At 35.8% G+C, this 14,738-nt stretch overlaps 2 protein-coding genes across 2 annotated transcripts in view; both read right to left on the bottom strand.

Annotated features, from left to right (window-relative positions):
- Positions 1-8,631, bottom strand: part of ogre (optic ganglion reduced) — a 55,381-nt gene extending 46,750 nt beyond the window's left edge. The window contains exon 1 of the mRNA XM_028173921.2: positions 8,141-8,631. The gene's annotated coding sequence lies outside the window, so the exon portion shown is untranslated. The remainder of the gene's footprint in view (positions 1-8,140) is intronic.
- A 3,102-nt stretch (positions 8,632-11,733) lies between these two features.
- Positions 11,734-14,379, bottom strand: LOC114252399 (uncharacterized). The gene has a single exon (XM_089732825.1). The coding sequence runs from the start codon at positions 14,377-14,379 to the stop codon at positions 11,734-11,736; it is 2,646 nt and encodes an 881-aa protein (XP_089588951.1).
- Positions 14,380-14,738: the final 359 nt, after the last annotated feature.

Here is a 14,738-nt window from a genome sequence, read left to right on the forward strand (position 1 = left end):
TTTTTTTTCCCTACCTAAGCTGATGGTCTTGAGAGACCATTTCAGCGTAACCGGGCGAGAACGTTGTTGCTAACATGAGCCCCAGCAAGAGCAGTGCTTCGCAGAATCTACACCCGGATCGGAAACGCCTCCAACTGAGAAGATCCGTCGAGAAACCCAGTGGATTATAAACTAGTCTGCTTCGAGCGGTTAATGGTGTATAATCAATCTTCTCAGTTCTCGTGAACTATTTTCTTCTTCGACGCCAAAATATCAGGGTCTATCGTGACTTTAAATACTCGTACCTAGTATATCCTAGTATATATCTAGTACGTACCGTGGTATCTCTACCAAGATGTAGTAGTAGCTATCATTTACGGCACATTTCGTCTTGAAATTACCGCGAGCTATGAAATAAGAATAAACTCTTACAATTCTCATAGACCATAGCGGTCCATTTTTAATTCAGAATACATTTTTAATATAGCATTAGAAAACGTTTTGTACAATTCTCTTTTGCAATTCATGATTATATCTAAAACATACCTCAAACAGCGTAATGAGGTTAATTGTTTTAAGATAAAATGTCATATTGGGGCCATATTTTAAAGCATTAGTGGCGGACTAGCTCTAAATATTCATATTTATTTGTTACTTTAGATTTAGGAACGACTTATTCGTTCTGGTCTCACTCATTGTCCTGGTTTAAATAGAAAAGAAACATTTTTTTATTTATTGCTTAGATGAGTGGACGAGCTCACGGCTGACCTCGTGTTAAGTGGTTACCGGAGCCCATAGACATCTACAACGTAAATGCCGCCACCCACCTTAAGACATGAATTCTAAGGTCTCAATTTTAAGAATACAACGGCTGCCCCATCCTTCAAACCGAAACGCATTAGTGCTTCACGGCAGAAATAAGCAGGGTGGTGGTAGCTACCTAAACGGACTCACAAGCCGTCTTACCACCAGTAATTACGAAAATTATAATTTTGCGGGTTTGATTTTTATTACCTACACGATTTTATTCCTTCACCGTGGAAGTCAATCGTGAACATATGTTAAGTACGTAATTCATTAGAATTTTTTTGTACCTGCGTACAGGACTCAAATACCGTTGCATTTATCCGATTCAATTATAGATCTATACCATCCACTCAATAATCTTCTATAACGGACTGTTTCTGTCACTAAGCTCCTACTATACATATCATTATGGCTGGATTGATATTATTATATATTTTTTTGTTTAAGTGGGTCTCTGGATGGTTTAAACTTATTTAAGATCCGATAGGTGGCGCTACAATCAGATTCCAGAACATTATTTATTTACTTTTATTTTCTCTCAACAGACGCTGGTACCTACATCTTGATTATTTAAGGGCCTTAACCAAGTAAATAATAAGGAATATATATTTTTAATGTCCGTTAGTTGAGTTTTCTTCTGTTTCTAAAAGCTTACGAACAGTACACTATACACTACATATATTTACAATAGTATTACAGTATTTACAGTAGTAATTACAGTACACTACATATATTTACTATAGTAGCTTTTTGTAGTTGCATGAAAGTGTTGGGTTTATTATTATTATTATATATTTTTAATATTGACATAAATACCAACATCTTTCAGTACATTCCAGTTTACAATGATGACCGTAATAACTACTAACACAATTCGAATTTGAGTTTTAATAAAGAGAAAAAGTGTCCTAAAAACCACTAAAATATTACATATTTATATAGCATTTATTTCAACGGAACTGTGTCATTGACGCGCATTAAAATACCCATATACGACTAAAGTAGGGCAGATTGTTCTCTGTCAAGGCGAACCGTCCAAGGTAGTGCAGACAGATATATCATGTTGCAGGTCTAGTTAAAGACTTGTACACCTTGTTTCGGCGGCAACAATCCGCCTTCTGATTTATGCTCTGAATACTAGACACATTATGTTATTAAAACTAATATTATGGTTAAAAAAAAACAGAATTTTAACACCAATGATTTTAATGAAAAAAAATACGTATACAGTTAAATTTTGTGCCTTTTACTATAAAGTTTTAGAAACGTCGAAACGAATATAATGACAATAAAAAGCGCGAGATTCTAATTTGCATGTCGGAGTCGATCTGACTAAAGCCTCCTGTCGCTCAACAACCCACGTCCGAATCTCGCATGACACAGAAGTCATGAAAAGGCAAAGGGGGGAAAGTGAAGCGTTATATGCGGAGCACATCTCTCCCATCACCCTCCCCCTCGGGATGCCGGACCGGCAGTCGTTGGCGCCACGACCACCAGCCCTCTCGATCGGTAGGCTATCCGAAGCCCGCCTAGATAGCGCCGGTTAGTGAGTTATCCTACGGAATACCCCGCTGGGTTAGAATCAGCGTGGGTCGAGGATAGCCGGCCTTCCACCACCCGAATGCTCTTGCGTAAAACGCGTGCAGAGCGGTTTGCGCGACGTCTTCTTAGGCCCCCCTCGCCGATCCCCAGACCGATATGTCAGAGGGACCCGAAACACTTAGAGAGCCAGGGTTTGGGAGAGATCCGCCCCTTGACCCCCGCTCGACGGCAGCGGGTTTGTGCGTCTCTCACGCGCCCCGCCGCCTCCTTCTGCGAAATGATGCACTCGCAGAAGTCGAGCATCGCCTTCCACCAACCATCCAAGCATCGATGCCACAACACTCGACAACGACAAGTCTTTTCCTACAATAGATGTGTAGCCTTATTTTTTTTTTAAATCAACATTGAATTCTAAAGACAATTGCGTCATTAGAATAATTAAATGTGTACGTAAGTTGTTTTTTCACGACTGTAACCGGGTCAAATGATCCGAATTCTACTGATATAATTTGCGCACAAAGTGCAGTAGGTATACAATAACTTATAATTAACTTGACATTCGCTTGGTCACAGCTATTAACAATGACTTAATGGAAATCATACCCCACCCACCTTTCACCGTCCTATCCTCACTCACTCACTTACTCACTAGTGGAATTTTCGAGAACGTACATATAATGAAATTCGGTTTATTTTTTTCGGTATTGCGTCACCATTTTTTTTTCTCAGAGGGAACAGCAAAGTAATATTTTAAAAACCTATTCTTTTAAGGTCTCGTTGTAGATACCTGCGTTGCCTTTTAGGAGTTTTTGTAGACTGTAAATGTTGTATTTTCCGTCAAATATTTTATAACAAACTAGAGAATAAATTTATTTCTTACTAAAGTTTATGTTTTAAATTCAGAACGTGTTCCCCAGATAATTCGTACCCATATTTTATTTATTTTATATTTTTAATATGACAAATATTTTTTTTATGTCGAAAAAACATCTTATTCCCACGGGAAACAATGTAATCTAAAGAAATAATACGTGATTTCATCGTAATTAGGTAAACGCTATTTTTACAACAAGGCAGAGTTCTCTGTTTCATGATCAGATCGGCGTATGTGATGGGTCCGCTGATATTTAGTTTTCTGTTGTATGATAGACACATTCAGGAATACTTATGATAAAAGGAGCACTATCTATCGCTTTAGTATTACTTACGTATATTTATTTTATGTATTTCATTATATATGTACGTGTATGTATATATTTATGTTATTTATGTGTGTAATTGTGTATGTTTATAGTCTGGTATATTATGTATTAGTGTTTTTTATTTATTATTATTATTATTGTAATTGTGTATTGTATCAATAAGTAAATTGATTCGATTGTAATCTTCTACCTAATTACGTAAATCTCTCCCTCTTTAAGAACGGTTAACTGGTAGATAACTCAATTGTTGAGTTAAGCTCGCCATTTTATAACTTTTCGCAATTATTGTATGGTATTAACTGTGTGTACAATAAAGAATAAAGAATTGTGCACTGATGACGCGCACTCATTGCACTTCCCCTTAACCACGCGAGCGAAGCCGCGAATAACAACTAGTAAACTCATAAAAGAAATTACGTTTATAATGTTTTATAAGTGCAGAAATCAATATTTAGGATGTATTTAATTTTTAACACGAATTCTATACGAGTACTAGCTGACCCGGCAAACGTTGTTTTGCCATATATAAGATTTCTAGGGACTTTCTAATGTAGAAAAAAAAAACTAACTTATTGTAAGTGTGTAAGGAAGCGGTAAATGAGTGAAAGAGGCATGTAGCGCTGTGAACGATGAAGGAATATAAAAATAACAATACCTCATTTAACCACATAATGTCTCATTATAACAAAAAAAAATTGTCCAAAAAATAAAAAATAAATCTTAGGGGTGGACAACCCTTATCACTTAAGGGTATGAAAAATAGATAGTAGCCGATTCTCAGGCTTACTGAATATGCATAAAAAAATTCATGAGAATCGGTCAAGCGGTTTCGGAGGAGTATGGGAACGAACATTGTGACACGAGAATTTTATATATTAGATAATCTATATATATAAAAATGAATTGCTGTTCGTTAGTCTCGCTAAAACTCGAGAACGGCTGGACCGACTTCGCTAATTTTGGTCTTGAATTATTTGTGGAAGTCCAGGGAAGGTTTAAAAGGTGCACAAATATGAAAATGCTCGGAATTAAATAAAAATAACAATTTTGTTTTCCCTTTGATGTGTCCCCCGTCGGACGGATTCCTTTTGTTTGTTTTATTTTATACAAAAGTTTAGGTCTTTTATTTATCGATTAAGGCAGTACGAAGTTTGCCGGGTCGGCTGGTAACAAATGAAAACAGAAGGCAAGTGTGAAATGTTTACGGCGATATTCGAACGAATCTTGAGAAATTTCAGAAAGGTTCGACTCGAACATCCCCGAAGATGTTTGGTAGGAACAATCGAATTAGATACGCCTTCGCAATTCAGGGGTCCGGCCCCTTGTGATCGATAAAAGAAAAGCTTCATCCCTTGCAATATATTATATAGGTATGTGGGTAGTTATAATACTGTTGCATTTGTATGTGATATGTTGACAACTTTCTAAACACCATCCTACCATTAGTAATAGGATGAGAAGCTTCGCAAGATAAAAAAAATACTGCTACATATACGTCATTTTTTATTTGTGTTACCTCAGACCTTTGTTTTAAATGAATCGATATTGTTGATGCTATTTTAAGATGATCTGACCGGTAGTTTTTGAGTTATCTTCAATAATGCATACTTATTATTTAATTTAGACTTCGACCACATTATATTCTTATTTCATTTTGTTGCAATATGTTTTCTTTTTTTGTTATTGTTATGAATAACATTTTTTTGCTTTGTTTATTATCAGTAACACAATATCTGCTTTTTAATCGTTCCTTTGGAGTTTTAGCAGTTGTAATAGTACCGTAGTAGTAATGCATTCAATCTACTTAGGAAATATGATGTGTAATAAATTTAATTCATCTATAATCTATATCTATATTATATTATAAAGAGGAGAGATTTGATTGTTTGTTTGTATTGAATTGGCTCCGAAACTGCTGAACCGATTTAAAAAAATCTTTCACTGTTGGCAAACTACACTATCCCCGGGTGATATAGGCTATACCTATACTAATATTATAAAGAGAAAAACATTTGATTGTTTGTTTGTATTGAATAGGCTCCGAAACTGCTGAACCGATTTAAAAAATTCTTTCACTGTTAGCTAACTGCATTATCCCCCGGTGATATATATAGGCTATACTTATTATATTTTCAATAAAGTAACAATTGGTTGGTAAAAAATTACTTAAAATTCTTTATATCGCATGCGCTACTACCCAAGAGAAGACGGGACCAGCTGCTAGTTACTTTTATACAATTCTTGAGTAGCAAGAAATACACGTGGGTACAATTTGTCGAACTTAAGCCAAACACGTACGAATAGATAGTTCCAGACGTTTTTTGTCGGATGCCAGAATCACGAGACGGGTTGGAGATAAATCATGGCGCACCGCCCGAGGTCTAACATTATTGGTAATTAGACACCGCGAGAGCAGGATGGACCAAATTACACGGTCTGCCCGACCCAAAATATGTGGTACGGTCATTATACCCACCAAGGTGGACGCGTGATGGTAGTACAAGCACGTGCGTTGCCGCTTGAAGCATGTTTCTTTTTTTTATTCTGGCATTTTATACTGTTAGATTTCACAATCGTAACATAAAATTTAAAAAAAAATGTAACCATTACAATTAATTGTCATTGGTCATCCAATAAATGGCGCGAAATAATGCGTTCTTATATTAACGGCGGGATAACTTTTAATAAAATTTAATTGAGATTACAAACTCCTGTTTTAATAATAATAATAATAATATTAAAACTCTTTATTTAACACCACATGTACAGAGTAAACATATAAAACAAATAACAGTCAGTGACATAAATGTTAATGACATAAACGGTTTTAATAAGAGTAACAGGCATAGATTATACACTTAATATATGTAACAGGGTTAACTTTGTGTATTTCCTGTAGGCTGTGTTCATCCCTTGACACTAGATGATCAAATAAGAATAATTTATAATAGCACACTTCTATCAAAAAAACTATTGTGTAAAGATTTTTTTCAATTACAACAATATTTTCTTATCGGGTATTTTTATTTCTCATTTGGGTGAATGAGCTACCATATCATGCTGTATAGGAATTTGGCATGTGTTGTAAGACCGGCCCCGTTCCTGACATCAGCTCTCTATGGATATCCTGTCGTTGGCTTAAGGTGGCTGCCAAAAAGAGCCCTTTGACCCTTTTGAAGATATGGGTTGGTCAAGTACTAAGCCGGGAATGTCCTAGTTAGCTTTGGATAGACTATGTAAACTCATAGTGGGGTAAGAGCAAGAAGAAGATTTAGGTCAACGAGCTCGCAGCCCAAGAGATGTTAAGTAGATATCGACAGCCATAGACACAACAATAGGTCTAAGTTTCAATTGTATAGTAAAACAACTACCCCACCCTTCAACCTGTAAAACATTAAGCCACAAATAGATGGTGATTAAAGTAGTTATGCAAGCTCAAAATATGCCATACCGCAAGTAAAAAATTGTGTCATCTAATCAACTGTTGCCATGGAAACAGGTTCAAAAGTCTCCTCAGCTAAGATGCTACTTTCACTGCTATAAAATGCACATTGTAACCATTAGTCTACCGAAACTTGTCTAGAAAGTTTTTAAAACATCTGAAAACTGACTCATTTCTTGTAATCAGGCATATTACTTTTACATTTTGTCAGATTTTATAGAAACTAAATAAATTTGTAACTCGCAGCTTGTAATGTGAATTCTCTCATGAAACCTCACTAAAATATACTCATATTATATCATTAATGCATTCTATAAACACTTTCTTATTTATTCATAACTTTTTACATATCATGTTCAGTTTTGGTAATTAGATATCATCCAAGAATGATTAAAAGAATCTACAATGAGTGACAAAACAATTGTAATTAACCAAAGATTATCAATCAATTAATCTGTGAATTCAGAAGACAGATTCAAGATAGTGATAATAAGCAGATCAATGAGAAAGAAAACTAAATGGTAAAAACACAGATTTTATACTTAAATGTATAACAAAATTCAAGTTTATTAATTCCATAGACATGGTACTATATTACTGCAGACGGATTTTGCTGAAAAATGTGTTGTAATTTATTAGAAAACTGCTGTTTTATTTGGTTTGACCTATATATTAAGATATACATAAAAAGGTAGTGATGAAAATCATTTTAAAGTATTAATTCAGTTTATTTTAACTCTCACTGTACTGTAACTCAACTGTTCTTAGCTATTTAAAATATTTATGAAGTTATCGGAGGTTATCTATGTTAAAGACTGGAAGATATTAAAAATATATTGTAGCATAGAAGCATTAGTGTAATTTAGTTTCAAATATTGGATAATTTTGTTAATTCCCACTATTCTTAATATCCTGGTATGACACCAAAGTATCATTATCTTCAATCTACAGCAGTCCATTGCTGGTGGTGGCACACATAGGCCTCTCCATATGCATACACAATTTATGTTTATAAAATATAATTTCAAAGTATGTTGTTATAATTTATAAACACACACATCATTAACATAAAATGTTTATATTTATAAAAGAATATTAATGAAATGTTTGTGACATTTAAATTAAAAATTCCAAAATACATGCACAATTTCTACAAAAAAACACTCACCAGCTTTTCTTCTTTATTAAGAAAAAACACCACGAATTTTCTTGGCTTCTCTATGATAACTTCAAGCTTCGTTTATTTACAACACCTAAATATTTTCAATACAATAAAATCACAATCGTATTTCGTTGTCAATTAAGTGCAAATAGGCGCTTATAAAAACGAAATTTAATTATACTTTATTTATTTTCACAATAGAGACTCTTATAAACCAAGACAGTCTTTAACTTTTTCGAAGCACCAGTCACATGAAACTTTTATTTCCGTAAACAATGCACGTAAATAATAATAATACACGACAAGATAACGCTACATCAAAGAAAAGTACTCGACATCACGGCCAATCCGGCTCTCACAATTTATTTTGATTTTTACATCACTGTATTGAAGAGGAAGGTTATCTGTGATGTAGACAGAGAAAGAAGCTGAACTTGATTGCTGTTGTAATTTGTTAGAACAGGATAAATGAGTTAAGTCTGTTACATCTCTGAACTGTCAATTTCATTGACGCTTCTACAGTAGTGCCAACATTACAACGTTACATTCCAATTTACGGCAGATAAATTATGTATTTGATTGATTCTAAACTAAAGAGAGAATGGTAAAATAAAATAAAAAATAATAATAAAATTAATATATACATATCTATTTTTTACAACAAATTTTATGTGAAGCTGTGTGCAATAAATTTCTTTAAACTTGAATTTACATATACACAGAACAATAGATCACGATCTCGAAATTACGCAGGTAGCCGTACACTACACCTAACCCGCTAGTTACTATGGTCTACTTTATTACGTAATATCATTACGTATGTTACATACTTGTTATTTTATATTTCCTTATAACTGAGATCGGAAATATTATTATAGTATGTATCATCTTAATAAGTCCCCAATTAAATTTGAGCCGTTTATGACGAGTACATATTTTTAAATGTATGATGATTTCAAACTTTTTTCGGCTTAACAGCGGCCTACCGCCGGTACATACCATTTAGGACAGTAAAAAAAGTCTTGATCTCTCAAACACTAACAACAATAATAAGTGAAAAAACTTAAATATTATGAAGTAATAGCAATGCGTAATGAAAAAAAAATCCCAATTACTTCTGAGCAACCATGTGGCTTCTACTGGAGGATGTGATTTTATTTACCTAAGATACACTTGAACTTAATAATAATCTTAATAATAGTAGATAGGTCATTGGAGATCACAGATATCACAACATGATTGCGGCCACCCATCAGACAAGAGGTCGAAGTTTCAACTGTACTGTCCGACTGCTCCATCCAATCATCAAACCGGAAAGCATTATTGTTTCGAGGCAAGATCGTGACCCCGCATGGGCTCAAACTACGCGTAATGCAATGTGTAAGGGATATAGCTAATATTATCTGCAACAATTACGTATGTAATTCATCATCAGCCTGGAATTCATGTTTGCGTTTTATTCAGAAATATCTGTATCGCCAGTCGCATAAGTAAAATTTCGTAGCTATATTTAATTAATCTAGAAACGCAAAGAGAACACACACAGCCACAAAAACACAAAACCACTTTTTATGTCGTCTATTACGTAATATTTACGGTGCCATATTCGAAATTGGGCTCCAATCGTATTCGTTTTGTCTGTGTGTGCGTTGAGACAGGACCAGTCGGGCTCGCTACCTGCGGCCCGGATTCCAGGAAACAAATGCTTCGGGAGTCGCTCGCACATCACTTAAACTAGCTTTACGCATGGATTCGCTTGTTTTATGTCAACACTATTGCAAAATACCAAAATTAATAAATCTAATTATAGGAGAGTTTCAAGAGTTCAATTATTCATTAAATATAGAGATTGACTCGCTGTTTATGTTTAATTCAAAAGTATAGTGAAATTGAATGAAACATGAATTGTAATTTTATATTATCTATTATTAATATAACAAATAAATGTCAATAATTTCCGGGGGCTTCTAACATAATTATAATTACCTACATACCATAGACAACGTGAACATCATTGCTTATCGTGAAATATCAGTCTGGAACCTCTATTTTATGAGTTAAGTGATATGATCAAGTCGGAAATAATCAGTATTATTATGCTTAAGCCCGTGTGAAATAGCCGTGCAATGCTAGAAATTAAGAAGAAGTTTAGCGGGCTTGGCTTGCGAGGTAGAGTTCATCCATACTAGCTGGAGCCACTGCGTTCATCCACAATGCGTTTCCAAAGACTTTTTCTGCCACGTGCCCTCCGACTTTGGAATGAACTCCCCTCCACGGTGTTTCCCGAGCGCTGGACATGACAATGTCCTTCTTTAAACGAGGCTTATGAAGAGTATTAAGCGGTAGATAGCGGCTTAGTTCTGCCCCGGGGATTGCTGACGTCCACTCACCATCAGGTGGGCCTCATCTGCCTACAAGGGCAATAATAATAATAAAAAATAGCATAAAATCAAAATATGATTAAGTAAATAGATGACAAGGTCATAATGTTTATGACAGCATCATATTCTAGCAGATTATTAATTTAATACGACGCGACGTATTCGTTGTCATAAAACCTCCAACAACTAATTTAAATGCACATTGTGTATCGAATATCGAATTAAATTTCACTGATAAAATCAGTAATAAGCACTTCGAAATTGTGTGTGTCTTATTTAGGCATGTAATGACATTGACAAAGATTCATTGCAGAAACACACATTCCATTTAAATTAATAATAATACGTGTATTTTATATGACTCATAGTCTCGAGATCAAATTTCCTATTCACATTTCCCAAATTGTTCAAAGCCATTTACTTATTATGAATTAATCTAGATGAAAAAATAATTAAATGTGTGATAATATTCCTTACATTCGGTATGATTTACATTATACAAGTAACTGATTCTTACAATAGTACGTACAATCAGTATGTGTAGTATTGTATTTCATACATACCTATGTATTAGTGTATACTAGAGGTCCCGCAGTAGTCGAAATTCGACTATAATTAATTGGAATTGTAAGTTTGTTCACTATTATGATTGTATTTTATACTTCTATAATCACAAATTTTGCCAAGACTACACTATAAAAAATATTAACAAAGGCAAACAATATTATATAATAATATATTCTCAATTTGACAACAGACGTCAAGAACAAAAGTTTGACAATAAATAGTATGCATGCGTGTGTGCGTCAAATACATGGTATGTAGTGTGTGTAATGTTTTCTTGCACTTCTGCATCACTTCTGCACTTCTTCTCTATATTCTCTACTAGCTTTTACCCGCGACTTCGTCCGCATAAGTTTTTTTGTTTTCTCCCGGCTATAAGTCCCCCTGCAACAATGTCCCACTATCGTGTTCCAGTCCTCAACTTCACATCAAAATTTGTTCAAAAGTAACCTAAGCTACATAATGGATAGCTCCGAATGTTTCCTTAGTAAATATAAAAAGTAAATAATGTAAATCGGTTTAAAATACTACTAACTACCTACCTGCCAACCCCCGATGTTAGACAGTGTGACATCCGTAACATCGTCTGCGTAGGAAGTACTAACTTAATGTAAGTAGTATAATAATGTAGGAAGCTAAAAATAAGAGGCCTTATTACTGTAGTACATTTTTGTAAACTATGTTCTTTGTTTTTCCCTCTCTGGCCAACACATGGAGATTCTGTGGACTTGAAACACGTGAGCAAGCCACGTATAATTGTCCGTGAGAAAAACAACTCTTTTCTAAATTAATGCCGGCTACTTTTAATGTTTGCCCCTGAGCTTTATTTATCGTCATAGCGAATGCGATTTTCAGCGGAAACTGTAATCTCTTAAACTGGAATGGCAAATCTGTCGGAATTATGGGTATACGGGGGATTAAAACGTTCTCTCCTTTTGCCATTCCAGTCATAATGATTGCTTTTACAATATTGCGACCGAGGTGTGTCACTTGCAACCGTGTGCCATTACACAGTCTTGGTGCATCTAAATTCCGCATTAAAAGGACAGGAACGCCTACTTTCAGCCTCAGTTTGTGTGAAGGTACTCCCGACAGTTCTAAAGAATTAAGAAATTCTACAGGGTATGATGTTACTTGTTCAGTATCCATTACAGTGTCTACAGAGAGAAACTCAACAATATCACCTTCCACGCGTGACATAATTTGCTCGTTTATCTGTCCCACCATTTCATTCGTCGGCGCTAAAATTGCTCTTTCACATAACCAGTCTCTATTCCTCATATTAGTTAGCAGTTCGCTATAGACAAAGTTATTTAGATCATCTGGATTATGCACAACATTGCAGAATTCACGATCCAATGTAATCATGCCATTACCATCCTTTGCCATACGATCTTCTCCAATTTTAAGAAGAGCAGCAGCATATTGTCCAGATTGTACATCATTGTGTAGTTGCACTCTCATATTTGTAGACAGACTAAACGTTTTTACGTGCACCCATAACGTTGACGCTTTTAAACACGCATTTATTTCATCTGCAGGGGTGCCTTTAGTGATAACCGGCAAAGTCTGTCTAAAATCGCCCGCTAAAAGTACCACCATCCCCCCCATGATATTTGGATTACTCTTGATGTCTTTCAAAGTCCGATCTAGAGCTTCAATTGCTCTTTTATGGGACATAGTACACTCATCCCAAACTAATAATTTACATTGCTGCAACATACGTCCACGCTCGCTGTTTTTACTTATATTACAGACTGGCATTTCTTCATGGGCTAAGTTTAATGGCAGTTTAAGCACCGAATGTGCCGTTCGACCACCATTGAGCAGAGTGGCGGCTATTCCGGAAGAGGCAACTGCTACAGCAATTCCTTTATCTTTTCGGATTTGCGCTAAAAGCAAGTTTAAAAGAAAGGTTTTTCCCGTGCCTCCGGGAGCATCCAAAAATAACAAACCACCTTCGCCATCTTCGATTTTTTTGAAAACATTGTCAAATACTAACCTTTGTTCTGGGATCAAACGTGGAACAGACTCTGTCAATTGTTGTTGTAAGGAAGCAGTATCGTAATCTAGTTCCCGTATTAAATCGCTACTGATTTCCTCGGTTCTCTGTGGTCTGATCATTCCATAATCTGATAAATCCTTTCTAGAAATTGTTTTAACCTGGTCTTCAATTTTTGTCAGACCCTCATTGTAAATTAAATCACTGTACGTGACATTGGGATTTTGCTCTTGTAATCTGTGCAATATATCGTCGGTCATATCATTTTTGTATTTATCCCACAATTGTTGAGGATTTGAAAGACCAAATGTCGCTACTAATACAGCAAATAGCTCTCTCATCTTGCCTGCTGATCTACATTGAGCAGCTTCTTCCAGTGTCACATCCCAATGGTTGTCATTCTCCAGTAATCCTCTTGCCTCACATGCCTCTCGAAATGTAGGATAATCTTGTGTGTTGTATTTTTTTAGATCATTGAAAGAGGTAGGTCCGCGCACATGGTGTAAAAGCATGCGTAGACAAAAACATTCCATGTTACTAACATGAACTGTATAAACTCGTCCTAAAGCATCTCCAGATTTGACGCCAGGCCAATCGTGAACTGAAGTACCTTGAATGCGGCGTTTCCAAGTTTTCCTACTTGCATCCCAAGTATAATACCTCGGCACCTCGACATAAAGAAGAGTTTTTGCAAACTCATCTCTGATACAAAGATCAAAAAAAGCAGTGAGTGTGGTTTTTGGCGGAGTAGTTATTCGTTCGTGGAAATTGTGTTCATTAAAATAAACGCGTTCACCATTTTCTAAATGCACGCTGAGATGTGTCACGGTGGGATGCCTTTCGTGCAACGGAAATGCTAACAGACGCCACACGGCTTCGTTGCTGCTGACATACCGACCAGACTGATAAGTTTGTACCTCATCTACGGGATTCGCAAGATCAGTATTTCTAAAATTGAAAATAGCTTGATCACTACCCTTGTTTATATATTTGCAAATATATTTGATGGCGCGTACTGAACTGCATGCCTCAACATTTATGTGGGCGTTAAACATTTTTGATAAAATTGGTGAATAGGGGACTACCCAACTATTATCAACCGTAACGTAGCTACCATTTCGGAGCTTCACGGTTGCTGTTCGACCTCCGTCTGCTGGCGCTCTTCTACGATACTGCGGGTATCCGTGGTCGTTGTGAACGGTCTCTTTCACTAACTTGCGAGGAAATTTTTTTGTGCATTTTCCGTCTTTCATGCAGTGGCACTGTGGATTTTCGGGTCCGCATGGACCGTGAATCATATTTTTTACAATAATGTCATGGAGAGTCTTGTCAATGTTAGGATCCGGTATTTCAGCGCTGATTATGTTATCTATTTGATCGGGTCGTAACTTATCTTTTAACCACAATAATATATGGACATGTGGCAGTCCACGTTTCTGCCATTCGACAGAGTACATAAAGCAGCGCGCTTCTCTGAACACTCGGCCTTTATTAATCACATCCATTAGTTTTTTAACTTTTAGTCTAAAAACTCTTGCGACTACATCATGTCTATCTATTGCGCTTTGCCCCGGCATCAACTGATTGACTATTTCGGGCCAGGCTGGGTTGCAAGTAAAGGTGACGAATAAGTCAGGGCGACCATGTGTACGCACAT

The sequence above is a fragment of the Bombyx mandarina genome, chromosome 15, assembly GCF_030267445.1.
Source record: "Bombyx mandarina strain Sakado chromosome 15, ASM3026744v2".
NCBI lineage: Eukaryota > Metazoa > Arthropoda > Insecta > Lepidoptera > Bombycidae > Bombyx > Bombyx mandarina.

What these genes read in the sequence shown, in the direction of transcription:
- LOC114252399 (XM_089732825.1), bottom strand. Translation starts at nt 14,379, where the DNA reads ATGATTCACGGTCCATGCGGACCCGAAAATCCACAGTGCCACTGCATG.